Source organism: Mobula hypostoma, chromosome 6, assembly GCF_963921235.1.
Source record: "Mobula hypostoma chromosome 6, sMobHyp1.1, whole genome shotgun sequence".
NCBI classification, from domain to species: domain Eukaryota; kingdom Metazoa; phylum Chordata; class Chondrichthyes; order Myliobatiformes; family Myliobatidae; genus Mobula; species Mobula hypostoma.
In genome coordinates this window covers 129,664,858-129,680,787 of record NC_086102.1, presented here as the reverse complement: position 1 = coordinate 129,680,787, position 15,930 = coordinate 129,664,858, and the positions used below count along the sequence as shown (strand labels likewise).

The 15,930-nt window shown below is 44.6% G+C and overlaps 1 protein-coding gene across 1 annotated transcript in view; it reads left to right on the top strand.

The window, feature by feature from the left end:
• Positions 1–780: 780 nt before the first annotated feature.
• Positions 781–15,930, top strand: part of LOC134348396 (disco-interacting protein 2 homolog A-like) — a 296,806-nt gene continuing 281,656 nt past the window's right edge. The window contains exon 1 of the mRNA XM_063051695.1: positions 781–968. Coding sequence (XP_062907765.1) covers positions 890–968 — 79 coding nt within the window. The 5' untranslated portion in view covers positions 781–889. The remainder of the gene's footprint in view (positions 969–15,930) is intronic.

The window sequence follows — 15,930 nt, the reverse complement described above, 5'->3', positions numbered from 1 at the left end:
TGCAGTCAAACGGCGATCGGATCGAACATTTGACTGTGGGTCTGGCAATGAGATGATAGGGGCGTTTCATAATGATGGGTAGTCACCTACTTGAAGGAAGAGGGACAGTTCTGACTGGCCGAAGCCCAACAATAAATTCCAAAGCAAGTCCACCCGGTAACGTCCAGCAGCTCACGGTGTGCGACAACGAATATTTGAGCCTAGTCTTCCTTCTCCAGTGGGAAAATGTCCCCCAATGTCCTCAACCTTGAACCGCTCCATTCTGCTGCCTCTTCACAACATGGAGACCGGAAGGTCCCCGTGCAAGATACATAGACCTAATTAAAGTGGCGGATTCATCTCGTCTTGGTAGCTTCCACTCATCATTACCATTCCTCCCAGTTCGGGTTCACGTTTGCGGCCTTACTTACGTTCTCCGTACCCCGTTACTGCGCATTCTCTCGCTTCCGCCCTCACAGCCGCGTCTTCAGTTGTCAACTGCTCCTCGCGTCATCCATCCTCCGACCAATGGCAGGGTCCGGCTGCCGGGCACCTGCACAAATGAATGGTCCAATCACAGTCGTCGCGGGACGTGGTAGACGCGGAGGAGAGCGGAGGACCAATGACGAGAGAGGGCGGCTGATAAACATGTGCGCACGTGCTCGCGGACCGGAACGCGGAGGGTGTAGCCGTCGGGCGCGCGCGTACCCCCGGCTGGCTCGCGGCGGCGGCGGTGCGGGGCGCGCGCGCCGGGCGGAGTGTGGGCTTGGCAGACGGCGGGGGTGGGAGTGGAGTGGAGTGGAGTGGAGGAAGGGCTGTTTGATAGCGCGTGCTGGCGCTATGGCAGCGTTGAGCAGCGCGTGAGGAACAGAGGACGCCGAGAGAGAAAGAGAGAGCGAGAAAAATATCCATGGCCGGCATGGAAACACCCAGCCTCCCGCGCGACGTGAAGGTGAAACTGGCCGAGCTCGAACTTGAGCTCTCCGAGGGTGAGTTTCGTTGCCCCGAAGGGCGTTCTTTTCTTTTTCTCTCTCTCTCCCCTTTCCACCGCCGCAGGTGGCCGAGCGCAGCCCGTCGATCCCTGGCGTCGGGAATGGCTGGCGGACTCGATGCCCTTCCGCTCGTGTTCGCCGGCGCTGTGATCGCTTTTCCCTTCATTTGCCTTTGCAGAGAAAAAAAATTTAAATGTCTGCAAAAGTGGGCCGTGTTGGTGGAAAGGGACGTAGAGCATCCGGACTGACAAGTTGCAGTGTACAGATACATAGGAGGAAGCTGTTATATGCCTGCCGTGTCGCTGGGAGGTACTACTCTTGCATGGCAGGCAGGCAGCTTGCTCTGTTAGTTGGAGAGCTTCAGCTGTCTGCTTTCTGATGGTTCTCACTTGCTTAAGACAGTTACTTGCTTCAGCAGGGGAAAGTGCCCCAAGAGAGTGAGGGAGAAGTGTTTTTAATTTAGAATCAAAATATTCTAAGTGGGTATTAAAGATCACCGTGGTGTGGCACTAATTATATTCCAAATTTAGTTTGCGGTGAATTAGGATTTTTTTTTCCCTTTTTAGGATTTGATTCCAGATGCCGATTTAATTCGGCATTCCCTACCGCCCTACACCCACCCGAGCTTGTTTCTTTACTGCTTATTTTAAGTTAACGTCGTCTGCTTGTCTTGGTGTAGCAACCTCCAATGTAATGAAATGTGTGTTTTGAAGGGATGTTATGGAGTAAAAATTAATAGTGAGCCATATGAAGATATGTTTAGGCAAATAAACAAATTGGGCCAGAAGTAGGTTTTTTTTTAAAAAAGGAAGGAGAGAGGGAATTCCAAGACTAAAAACCTTGGCAACTGAAGGTATGGCTGTCAATGATGGATGATTTAAAATATAGAGTAGTGGTTTGAGGCCATAGATGAATGTATAAATAGATCAGATGTTAAAGTCTAGTTTTTTTTTAATTAAGGTTGTTAAATGTCAATAAGCAGGGATGGTGGGTGAATAAGACTGGGTGTAAGCCGAGTCACAAGCACAAGTGATATTTTGGATGACCTGAAATTTGCTGAAGGTGGTATATAGAAAACTGACAGGTATATTTTGGTATTTGGAGTTTACAAAAACACAGACTAGAATTTCACAGTCCTAATTCTTAATTGTTAGCTTTTTAAAAATCAGATGCATGATTAAAGAAATTCATGTTGTAGCTATGCAACAGTTAGATCACACCTGGAGTATTATGTACATCTGTATCTACCACATGTTGTGAAGGACACATTACCCTTGGAGGCTGGGTTGTATAGATAGATGAATATGATGTTGTATTTATAGGAGTGAATGCTTCGACAAATCAAGATTATCTTTTCAAGAATTTTGAAAGTTGGAGAATGTGCTCGGTGGTGCTTTTCTACCCTCCCTATTTCCTAATGGGGAACCAAGTACTGGCTGCAGCATCAAGAGCACAATGAGATGTGGGTCAAACACAAAATGTTGGAGGAACTCTGCAAATTAGGTAGCATCTATGGAAGGGAAATAAACAGGTAACATTTTGAGCTGAGGTCCTTCATCAGGATTGAAAAGGTAGGGGGCAGAAACCAGAATAAGAAGGTGGGGGGGGGGGAGTTGAGAAGGGAGTTGAAACTGGCATGTGGTAGGTGAAACCAGATTAGTGGAAAAGTGGTTGGCTGGGGGAGGGGGAAATGAAGTCAGAAGCTGGGGTGGGACAGATGGAAGGCTGAAGAAGGAGAGCTCAGTGAATCATGGAAGAAAGAAAAGGGCTGGGAACTGGAGGGAAGTGATGGGCTGAGGAGAAGGGGAGAGAAGGTAACCAGAACGGGAAAGGGAAAAAGTGAGGAGGGATGGGGAGAGAAGTTTTATGTTCACGTCATCAGGTTGGATGCTTCCTAGTGAAATATGAGGTTTTGCTCTCCCACCCTGAATTTGGCTTCATTGTGGCAATAGAAGAGGCCTTTGGCATTTGTCAGTATGGGAATGGGTAGCTGAATTTGCAGCAGTCAGAGTAAAGTTGTTTGACAAAGCAGTCCCCCACTCTGGGTCTCACTGATATAGAGGAGGCCACACCAAATACAATAGATAACTCTGAGAGACTCGCCTATGAGGTGTTGCCTCACGTGGAAGGACTGTTTGAGGCCCTGAGTAGTGGCAAGGCAGGAGGAGTAAGGGCAGGTACACTTGCTTGCAGGAATATGTGCCAGGATATTGTCCAGTGGGGATGGACAAGGGAGTCATGTGGAGAGCAATCAGTTTGGCTAAGGGGGAGAGGGAAAGATCTGCTTAGTGGTAGGGTCCCATTTTTCTTTTATTTATGAGATGGGTCAATTGACATTCAAAAATATGAAAGAGATGTCTCTGTTAATGCAAGTTTATTAACCAGACAGAGGAATTGAAGTCAGACCAATAAGTGATTTCATAGAATAGTGGAATATGACTAAATGGGCTTCATCTATTCCAATGCCAAGGATCAGTGGTTAAGAGTTGTATATGTTGAAGACCATTTTGCTTCTATCGTTATGTTAATCTGTAAGTAAGGTTTTCAATTGGTAATGTTTCTGGCCAATCTTTTGGGGATCAAAGTCAAAAGGTTGCATTTTGCTACATAATTATAGATATCTGAAGGCAGTGTTGATGCAGGAAAAACAATACATTGGATTTCTTCCTTGTCTTGAGTACATTGAGGGCTGGCTGCAGGGACATGGGAAGTGCCTCACATTTTTCCTTTTGTGGAGTTTTATTGTTTGAAACTAGCACAGTACAATGAAAACAACAGGAATTCTGCAGATGCTGGAAATTCAAGCAACATACATCAAAGTTGCTGGTGAACGCAGCAGGCCAAGGGTCTCGGCCTGAAACGTCGACTGCGCCTCTTCCTATAGATGCTGCTTGGCCTGCTGCGTTCACCAGCAACTTTGATGTATGTTATAGTACAATGGAGATAGGTTGGTCAAGATATAAAGTGTAACATCCTCTTCCCATCTATATGCTTCAGTGAATAATTTGAAGGTAACCTAGAGATTAGCCTCCACCTGTGCATATATGCAAGTATCTTCTGTGTACTGTGTCCCTTAACCACTGAAATTGAGCTGATATTAGTTCTGGAATCGTCGACGTCATCTTTTTCTTAAGCCTGTCACTTCCTACTGGGGCATAAGCTGCTGATAGGAACTCTCCAGAGTCCTCTGTCCTCGGCCGGTCTTTCAGATAGTCCCCAGGTGTAACCCATCTTCAAAGATCCATCCTCTGCCAGGGATGTGGTCTTTGGAGCTTCTGTTGGTGTTTGTGTAGCTCTGGATTTTTAGGAAATGGAGTTGCTAGCCCCGTGCCCAGCCCTTCTCCTCTCGCAGCCGGTCCATGGTGGAGTTTAGTTCTGGAGAAGAGGTGATTTATGTTAAACATTGTCCTATAAATTAGCATCTCTTCAGGAAACCTTTGGTGAAGTGCAGCACTGCGGTGAGAAACATTTTGGAAAACTGTCAGTAATACACCCTTGTTACCAGTCTGCCATGATATTGGGTCTTTGGCATGGTTAATTAAGGTTATGATATGTATGCCTTCATGTAGCATGTACTAGATGGACAAGAAAGTCAAATTTTATGTGGTTTCTCTTCTGTCCATTTTGGTGTTGTCAGATCTGGTGACGAAAAGAAATAAGGTGGTGCATGGTGGTTGATGCTGTTCATTTTATTTCTCTTGGAGTTGACACCTGGTAAAACTGGCATCTATTCCACCTTGAAGGAGAGATTCTATCTGGGAACAGCTCTTCAGTCACTGAGAGCCGGTGGTTGAGGAGGATTCTAGCCACGATATTTTCTGTGGCAGACAACAAGGAATCTTCTTTCTTGAAGGCTACTAATTTGGCACAAAGCTCATTGTCTACTGAGCAGTAGTCATCCTTATCCTCTGTAATGGCACAGTCTTTCCTCAGCCTACTGTCATCGCATTACTACCTTTATTTTATTCAGTTGGGCATGTCTGGAAACAGATTATCTATTCCAAGTCCAATGACTCCACGGACAAAGAATCCATCAAATGATGCTCTGAAACCTCTTGGAGAATTTGTATAACTTGCCTTCTGATTTGTGAGACACTCAAAATGCAGAAGGAGCATTTGGGTTAGCTCTGAGAACCTCAGAACTATTTGTTGGGGATACATTGAAGCACAATATAAACACTGAAAAGAGTGTTAGACCTGGCAAATACCCACTTGCCAACCACATTTGTGGAAACATCTGAGTGTCCCACATTTTAAAAATAGTCAGTGGAGGAGGGGATGAAGATTAATCAGCTTTTTACTTTTAAATAAAATTTATATGTAAAGAGGAATTGAGGAGGTTATTTATCTGTCACAATGTTATCTTGCATGATGTACTTGTGGAATTTTCTTCGTTTTGCATTTTCAAGAAAAGCATCCTAAGGCTGCTGTTAGCAGTTGATAGGTTTTATTATTCTTGATTCTGGAAACGGTTTCTTCTCAACGACTTTTCAGTCAGATATAAATATATGTAGGTGCAGTTGGTGATCAAATCCTGTTTTTAACAAGTTTTCTGAATGTGGTAGTTTAATGATCTGTGCCAACATAAATATAGAATTTTTTTAGTAAGTACAAATATCCAGGTATGACAATGAAGGTTCCAATTAGCTCAATGGAAGATTGAAATTTGAGAAGTAGTTGTTAGTCAATAACAAACAGATTCCATATGATGTGATCCAAAACAGGAAGGAATTTCTTCGTCTTAATCACAACTATTTAGGCAATATGATCTCATTGAGCTGATAAAGTACATTGTGCAATTTGGAAAACAAGTCATTTTAAAAAAAAGTTTTTTCTTGCAGTGTCAATATTGAAGCCTACAGTACGGTGATGTTATTATGGATACTTTCAATGGGGGTTGTGGGTTCTTTTAATGCAGCAATAGATTGTCTTGCATGATTTATCAGTTTGTTTTCAAAGAGGGATTGTGATATTTTCTGTTTGGGAGGAATCTAAGGAACTGTTTCCAGAAGCTATTTGAGCTTGCTCATGGGATGGGTGTATGGATGGTGTTGGGAAAAAGCTTGATAATGGTTGGAAGCCAAACCAATGGAAGGAAGTATTTTAATGTGTAAGGATAGAATAGTACAGCACTGTAACAAGCCTTTGGGCCAGTGTTGTGCTGAACTAATTAAATTGGTAATCAAATGCTCAACTAAGCTAATCCCTTCTGCCTATGTAATGTCTATACCCTTCCATTTTCCATACTTCCATGCGCCTATCCAAGAGCCTTTTGATTGCCACAATTGTATTCGGCTCCATTACCATCCAGGCAGTGCATTCTGGGCACCCACCATTCTGTGGGTGTGTTTATTTAATATTATATAAATGTGTGTGCGTATACGTGTGTGTGTGTGTGTATATGTATATATATAATATATAATAATATATAATAATATATAATAATATAATATGTTCATGGCCTTCTGATTTAGCCCATCCACTTCGAGGTTCAACGTGTTGTGCGTTGAAAATTGCTCCTGCACGGCACTGTGTCGCTATTGGAGTTATTTCTGCCTTCCTGTCAGTTCAGAATCAGGTTTATTATCACCGGTGTGAAATTTGTCAACTTAGCAACAGCAGTTCAATGCAATACATAATCTAGCAGAGAAAAATGATAATAAATAAAATAAAAATAATAAATAAACAAGTAAATCAATTACATATATTGAATAGATTTAAAAAAGTGCAACAGCAGAAATACTGTATAATTTAAAAAAAAGTGAGGTAGTGTCCAAAGCTTCAATGTCCATTTAGGAATCGGATGGCAGAGGGGTAGAAGCTGTTCCTGAATCACTGAATGTGTGCCTTCAGAATTCTGTACCTCCTACCTGATGGTAACAGTGAGAAAAGGGCATGCCTTGGGTGCTGGAGGTCCTTAATAATGGACGCTGCCTTTCTGAGACACCACTCCCTGAAGATGTCCTGGGTACTTTGTAGGCTAGTACCCAAGAAGGAGCTGACTAGATTTACAACCTTCTGCAGCTTCTTTCGGTCCTGTGTAGTAGCCCCTCCATACCAGACAGTGATGCAGCTTGTCAGAATGCTACAACTATGGTACAACTATAGAAGTTTTTGAGAGTATTTGTTGACATGCCAAATCTCTTCAAACTCCTAGGGAAGTATAACTGCTGTCTTGGCTTTATGACTACATCAATATGTTGGGACCAGGTTAGATCCTCAGAGATCTTGACACCCAGGAACTTGAAGCTGCTGACTTTCTCCACTTCTGATCCCTGTCAGGATTGGCATGTGTTTCTTCATTTTACCCTTCCTGAAGTCCACAATCGGCTCTTTTGTCTTACTGACGTTGAGTGCCAAGTTGTTGCTGTGGCGCCACTCCACTAGTTGGCTCCTGTACGCGCTCTCGTCACCACCTGAGATTCTACCAACAATGGGTGTATCGTCAGCAAATTTACAGGTGGTATTTGAGCTGTGCTAAGTCACATAGTCATGTGTATATAGAGAGTAGAGCAATGGGCTAAGCACACACCCCTGAGGTGCACCAGTGTTGATCATCAGCGAGGAGGATATGTTATCACCAATCCGCACAGATTGTGGTCTTCTGGTTAGGAAGTCAAAGATCCAATTGCAGAGGGAGGTTCTGCAATTTCTCAATCAGGATTGTGGGAATGATGGTATTAAATGCTGAGCTATAGTCAATGAACAGCATCCTGACGTAGGTGTTTGTGTTGTCCAGTTGGTCAAAAACCGTGTGGAGAGCCATTGAGATTGCGTCTGCTGTTGACCTATTGTAATGATAGGCAAATTGCAATGGGTCCAAGTCCTTGCTGAGGCAGGAGTTCAGTCTAGTCATGACCAACCTCTCAAAGCATTTCATCACTGTCGATGTGAGGGCTACCGTGCGATAGTCATTAAGGCAGATAAAGCAATAAGGTTTGAACCAGTCTGGCCATTCTCCTCTGATCTTGCTCATTTAACAAGGTTATTTTGCCCTCAGAACTGTTGCTCACTGGAAGTTTTTTGTTTATTGCATCATTCTCTGTAAACTCTGGAGACTGTTGTGTGTGAAAATTCCAGGAGGTCAGCAGTTACTGAAACTAAAACCATCCAGTCTGGCACCAATAGTCATTCCACAGCCATAGTCACTAAGATCACATTTCTTCTCCCATTCTGATATCTGGTATGAATAACAATTGAATTTTTTGACCATGTCTACATGCTTTTGTGCATTGAATTGCTGCCACATGATTAACTGATTAAATAATTGCATTAACGAGCAGTTGTACCTAATAAGGTGGTTACTGAGTGTTTATCTCCTGCACATCTCCTTTGAACTTGCCCCCTGTCATATTAAATGTATGCTCTGTTATTAGGCATTTCAACCCTTGGAGAAAGATACTGGCTGCCTTCTTATCCATGCCTCTCGTAATCTTATAGAGAACTCTATCAAAGCTCCCCTCGGCCTCCACTGCTTCAAAGAAAACAACCCAATCCATCCTCTCCTTATAGCACATCTTCAAATCCAGGCAGCATCCTGGTAAATCTCTTATGCATGCTCTCCATCACGTACACATCCTTCCTATAATGGAATGGCCAGAATTGAATGAAATACTCCTCATTTGACTAAAATAGTTTTATATAGCTGCAACATAGCTTCCAATTCTTGAACTCAATTCCTCGACTGTTAAAGGCAAATATTCCAATACCTCCTTTACTACTGTGTCAACATGTGTAGCCACTTTCAGGGAGTTTCGGATCATGGACCCAAGAAGCCTCTGCACATTGACGCTCAAGTTTCTTGCCATTAATAGTGTACCATCCTTTTACATTTGATCTTCCAAAATGCAACACCTCATATTTGGCTGGATTAAGCTCCATCTGCCATTTTTGTGTCTATCTGCAGCTGACTTGTATCCTGCTGTATCCTTTGGCAGTCTTCTACACTGCTCACAATGCCACTCATCTTTGTATCACCTGCATAGAACTTGGAATAGTACAGGCCCTTCAGCTCACAATATTGTGCTGATCCTTCAATATACTCCCAAGATCATTCTAATTTTTCCTTCCTTAATAATCCTGTCATATATTTGCCTATCTAAGAGTCTGTTTAAGGTCCTAATTCATCTGCCTCTATCACCACCCCTGGCAGTGTTGCACGAAATTACTACTACGTGCACAAAAGAAAAACTACCTCTGACATCCCCCCCCCCCATGTTTTTCTCCAAACACTTAAGTTATGCCCTGGGGAAAAAAATCCTGGCCTTTTGCCTCTTATCATCTTGTATACCTCTATCAAGTCACCTCACATACCTCTTCTCTCCAAAGAGAATTTCCTAGCTTGCTCTCTAATGTCGGGAACTTCTGGTAAATCTCCTCTGCATCCTCTCTAAAACTTTCACGTCCTTCCTATAATGAGGTGATCAGAATTGAACACAATACTCCAAGTGTGGTTTACCCAGGGTTTCACAGAGCTGCAACATTACCTTGTGGCTCTTGAACTCAGTCCCTCCCCAATTAATGAAGGCCAAAGCACCATATACCTTTTTAACCAACCTATCAACTTGTGCTGCAACTATTGACGTGAACCCCAAGATCCCTCAGTTCTTTCACACTGTTAAGAATCCTGTCATTAACACCACATCAAATCCATATAAATTGTATCTGCTGCTGTCTTCATCAATTTGTTTTGTCACTTCCTCAAGTAATTCATTCAGGGTCATGAAGCATGACCTGCCTCTCACAAGGCTGTGTTGACTATTCCCTAATCAGACTATGCTCCTCCAGGTGCTCATAAATCCTCCCTTTGAGAATCCTCTTCAAGTTTGCCCATCATTGACATCTGACTCACTGGTCTATAATTCCCTGGGTTGTCCTTATCACATTTCTTTAAAAAAGGAGTAAAATTTGCCACCCTCCAATCCTCTGGTACTATTCCAGTGGCCAGTGAGAATACAAAGATCAATACCAAAACCATAGCAATCTATTCTCTCACTTTCCATAGTGACCTGGGGTATATCCCATCTAGCTTGCGATACTTTATCAATTCTAATTTTTTTTCCCCAAAAGTTCCAGCTTATCAGCCTGATGCTGACTTCACATTCATCAAGGTCCCTCTCACTGGTGACAACTAAAGCTAAATTAAGAGACTGCAGGGGTAAAATGATCCTGATGGCAGTTATATACAGGCCTCCAAGCAGTAGCTGGGATGTGGACCACAGATTACAATGGGAAATAGAAAATGCGTGTCAAAAGGGCAATGTTATGATAGTTATGGGAGGTTTCAACATGCAGGTTGATTGGGGAAAATCAGATTGGTAATGGATCTCAAGAGTGAGTTTGCTGGATGCATACGAGGTGACTTTCTGGAGCAGTTTGTCTTTGAGTCTACTAGGGGATCAGCTATACTGGATTGGCTGTTATGCAATGAACTGAATGTGATTAGGGAGCTTAAGGTAATAGAGCCCTCAGAAGGCAGTGATCATAATCTGATTGAGTTCAACATGAAATTTGATAGGGAGAAAGTAAAGTCTGATGTAGGAGTAAAAAAAATTACAGTGGTATGAGAGGGGAGTTGGCCAAAGTAAATTGGAAGGAAATGCTGGCAGGGATGTCAGCAGAGCAGCAATGATGAGAGTTTCTGGAGAAAAATGAGGAAGGTGCATGATAGATGTATTCCAGAAATGAAGGGATACTCATGGCAAAATAGTACATCCACGCCTGACAAAGGAAGTCAAAGCTAATATAAAAGCAGAAGAGAGGGCATACAACAAAGCACGCTTTAGCAGGAAGACAGGATTGGGAAGCTTTTAAGAACATACAGAGAACAACTCAAAAGATTCATCAGGAGGGAAAAGGTAAATATGAAAGCTAGTTAGCAAACAATATCAAAGTGGATGGTAGAAGCTTTTTCAAGTATGTAAAAAAAAAGAGCTGAGGATAGATATAGGACTGCAAGAAAATGAGGCCAGAGAAATAACAATGAGGGACAAGGAGATGGCAGCTGAACTAAATGAGCGTTTTTGCATCAGCTTTCACTGTCGGGAAACACTAGCAGTGTGCCAGATATTGAAGGGTGTGAGGGAAAAGAAGTGAGTGCAGTTACTATCACATGGGAGAAGGTGCTCAAAAAGCTAAAAGACCTCAGAGTACGTAAGTCACTCGGACCAGATGAACTGCATCCTAGGGTTTTGAAAGCTGGAGAGGCCCCTCCAGCTTTCAAATCCCTTACTCACTCTTCCTTCAGTTAGTCCTGACGAAGGGTCTCGGCCTGAAACGTCGACTGCGCCTCTTCCTATAGATGCTGCTTGGCCTGCTGCATTCACCAGCAACTTTGATGTATGTTGCTTGAATTTCCAGCATCTGCAGAATTCCTGTTGAAAGGAAATGATAGACCAGTTAGCCTGACCTCAGTAGTGAGGAAGATGTTGGAGTCAGTTGTTAGTCATAGTCATGCTTTATTAATCCCGGGGGAAATTGGTTTTCGTTACAGTTGCTCCATAAGTAATAAATAGTAATAGAACCATAAATAGTTAAATAGTAATATGTAAATTATGCCAGTAAATTATGAAATAAGTCCAGGACCAGCCTATTGGCTCAGGATGTCTGACCCTCCAAGGGAGGAGTTGTAAAGTTTGATGGCCACAGGCAAGAATGATTTCCTATGACGCTCAGTGCTGCATCTCGGTGGAATGAATCTCTGGCTGAATGTACTCCTGTGCCCACCCAGTACATTATGTAGTGGATGGGAGACATTGAGCAAGATGGCATGCAACTTAGATGGCATCCTCTTTTCAGACACCACCGTCAGAGAGTCCAGTTCCATCCCCACAACATCACTGGCCTTACGAATGAGTTTGTTGATTCTGTTGGTGTCTGCCACCGTCAGCCTGCTGCCCCAGCACACAACAGCAAACATGATAGCACTGGCCACCACAGACTCGTAGAACATCCTCAACATCGTCCGGCAGATGAAACGGCTCTGACCCTTCTTGTAGACAGCCTCAGTGTTCTTTGACCAGTCCAGTTTATTGTCAATTCGTATCCCCAGGTATTTGTAATCCTCCACCATGTCCACACTGACCCCCTGGATGGAAACAGGGGTCACCAGTACCTTAGCTCTCCTCAGGTCTACCACCAGCTCCTTAGTCTTTTTCATATTAAGCTGCAGATAATTCTGCTCACACCATGTGCCAAAGTTTCCTACCGTAGCCCTGTACTCAGCCTCGTCTCCCTTGCTGATGCATCCAACTATGGCAGAGTCATCAGAAAACTTCTGAAGATGACAAGACTCTGTGCAGTAGTTGAAGTCCGAGGTGTAAATGGTGAAGAGAAAGGGAGACAAGACAGTCCCCTGTGGAGCCCCAGTGCTGCTGATCACTCTGTCGGGGACACAGTGTTGCAAGTACACGTACTGTGGTCTGCCAGTCAGGTAATCAAGAATCCATGATACCAGGGAGGCATCCACCTGCATCACTGTCAGCTTCTCCCCCAGCAGAGCAGGGTGGATGGTGTTGATCGCACTGGAGAAGTCAAAAAACATGACCCTCACAGTGCTCGCTGGCTTGTCCAGGTGGGCGTAGACACAGTTCAGCAGGAAGACGATGGCATCCTCAACTCCTAGCCGGGGCTGGTAGGCAAACTGGAGGGGATCTAAGTGTGGCCTGACCATAGGCCAGAGCAGCTCCAGAACAAGTCTCTCCAGGGTCTTCATGATGTGGGAGGTCAATGCCACCGGTCTGTAGTCATTGAGGCCGCTGGGGCGCGGCGTCTTCGGCACAGGGACGAGGCAGGACGTCTTCCACAGTACAGGAACCCTCCGGAGCCTCAGGCTCAGGTTGAATACATGGCAAAGTACTCCACATAGCTGAGGGGCACAGGCTTTGAGCACCCTGGTACTGACACCATCCGGTCCTGCAGCCTTGCTTGGGTTGAGACGTTTCAGCTGTCTTCTCACCTGTAGAGCTGTGAAGCCCCATGGTGGTTTCGTGTGGGGAAGGGGTATAGTCATGAGAGCAGGGTGGGGAACTGTAAGGAGGGGTAGGAGTGGAGAGTGGAATATGTGTTGGTTGGGGGCCGACAACAGATGGCTCATGTGGGGGATGGGCAGGGGCCACAATGTCAAATCTGTTAAAGAACAGGTTAAGTTCATTGGCCCTGCCCACACTGCCTTCCACTCCTCTGTTGCTTGTTTGCGGAAACCCAGTGATGGTCCTCATCCCCTTCCAGACCTCTCTCATGTTGTTCTGCTGGAGTTTCCACTCAAGCTTCCTCCTGTATCTGTCTTTAGCCTCCCTGATCCTGGCTTTCATGTCCGTTTGTATTGCCCTCAGCTCCTCCCTATTTCCATCTCTAAACGCCCTCTTTTTAGCGTTCAGGATGTCCTTAATGTCCTTTGTTGCCCATGGCTTGTTATTTGAATAACAAAGGACAGTTCTTGTTGGAACATTGCAGTCCACACAGAAGTTGATGTAATCAGTGATGCACTCTGTGAGCCCATCAGTATCCTCTCCATGTGGCTCACAGAGTGCCTGCCAGTCTGTCACCTCAAAACAACCCTGGAGCGCCTCATAAGCCTCCTCCGACCATTTTCTCACTGTCCTCGAGGTTGCAGGTTTACTCTTCACCAGAGGCACGTAGCAGGGTTTTAGATACACCAGGTTGTGATCTGACCTTCCCAGTGGGGGGAGGGGAGAGGAGCTGCCCTTAACGTTCGCGTACATCAATCCTGAGTCCTCTCCCCTCTGGTTGTACAGCTCACATACTACGTGAAGTTGGGCAGTGTTCTAGCCATGGTAACCTGGTTGAAGTCACCTGAGATGGTAATGAGAGCACTCGGGTGCTGGGTTTGTCGTCTGGCTGCGATGGTGTAAATGATGTTACACGCCGATGTCGGGTTGGCCGAGGGAGGGATGTACACAACAACCACAATTGCATGTGAGATTTCCCTTGGCAAATAATATGGCCGGAGTCCAACAGCAAAAAGTTCAATATCCGGGCTACAGACCCGTTCCTTGATCGTAATATGCCCAGGATTGCACCATCTGTTACTTACTAGAACCGCCAGCCCCCCTCCTCTACGCTTACCGCTGTCAGTGCAATTCCGGTCAGCTCGAACGGTCTGGAAGCCCTCTATGGAAACGCTTTGATCGGGTATGTCCTCGTGCATCCACGTCTCAGTGAAGCACATGACACTGCTCTCCCGAAATGTTCTCTGACTCCTGACAAGCGCAGTCAGTTCGTCCATTTTATTCCCTAGCGATCTCACATTTCCCATGATAAGAGAGGGGAGACACGGCTTATAACTTCTCTTCTCCGAAAGCCTCTGTTGTCTCGACCCCGGTCCTCTTCCCTCGCCTTTTTGATCCCCCTCTATCCTCTGTGTGTTTTCCTCCAGATTTCAGCCGGTATGTCCGCTGCTCTGTTCGCTAAACCGGCGGGCATGAGCGTAATTAATTGGTCCCTGGAATACACAATGCGGCCATCCTGCTGCCACGCTAATGAGACGTGTCCGAATGTAACTAATTCCAGCGCTAAAAAAACAAGTAAAACTCTCTCCACCAGCATGTTAGAGAGGGTGCAGCTTCAACGTGTTACAGTGAGGAAAAAAAAATACAACAAATAACTAAGTTTAAAAAGTTTAAAAGTAAGAAATTGCGGAGCAACTGTAACCGGCTGCATGCACGACCGGCACATGTGGATGGCGCAGGACGATGTTATGGAGTACTTGGAGACACAGGATAAGTCAGCAAATCTTGCTGACAAACTTGTTGGAATTCTTTGAGGAGATTACAAGTAGGATAGATAAAGGGAATGCTGTGGATGTTGTATATTTGGTTTTCAGAAGGCCTTTGACAAGGTGCCACACCAGGTTACGAGCCCAGGAAAAGTTAGTGGCATAGTTAGAGCATTGGCTGATTGGTAGGTAGCAACAAGTGGGAATAAAGGGATCCTTTTCTGGTTGACTGCCAATGACTAGTGGAGTTCTGCAGGGGTTGGTGTTGGGGCCACTTTTTTATGCTGTATTTCAGTGATTTAGCTGATGGACTAGATGGCTTTGTTGTCAAGTTTACAGATGATACAAAGATTGGTGGAGGAAACAGGCTGCAAAAGGACTTAGACAGATTTGGAGAATGGGCAAGGAAGTGGCAAATGAAATGCGATGTTGGAAAATGCATGGTCATGCACTTTGGTCGAAGAAATAAATGTGCTGACTATTTTCTAAATGGGAAGCAAATCTAAAAATCTGAGATGTGAAGGGACTTGGGAGACCTTGTGCAGAACACCCTAAAGGTTAACTTGCAGTGGTGAGGAAGGCAAATGCAGTGTTAGCATTCATTTCAAGAGGTCTAGAATACAAGACAGGGATGTGATGCTGAGGCTTTATAAGGCACTGGTGAGGCCTCACCATGAGCATAGTGAGCAGTTTTGGGCTCCTCATCTAAGAAAAGATGTGCTGGCATTGGAGAGGGTTCAGAGGAGGTTCACAAGGATTATTCTGGGAATGAAAGGATTATCATACTAGGAATGTTTGATGGCTCTGGGGCTGTACTCACTGGAATTTGGAAGGATGAGGGGGTGATCTCATTGAAATCTTTCAAATGTGGAAAGTCCTAGACAGAGTAGATGTGGAAAGGATGCTTCCCATGGTGGGGAAGTCTAGGACAAGAGGATACAGCCTCAGAATAGAGGGGTGTCAATTTAAAACAGAGCTGTGGAGAAATTTCTTTAGCCAGAGGGTGGCTAATTTGTGGAATTTATTACCATAGGCAGCTGTGGAGGCCAGGTCATGGAGTGTATTTAAGGCAGAGCTTGATAGATTTTTGATGGGCCAAATGGCCTAATTCAGCTCCTATGTCTTATGGTCAAAGTATTCATTAAGGAACTCCCCTAACTCCTCCGAATCCAAGCATGTGTTACGTCTTTATCCCCGTTAGGTCCAACCGTGACTCTAGTCATC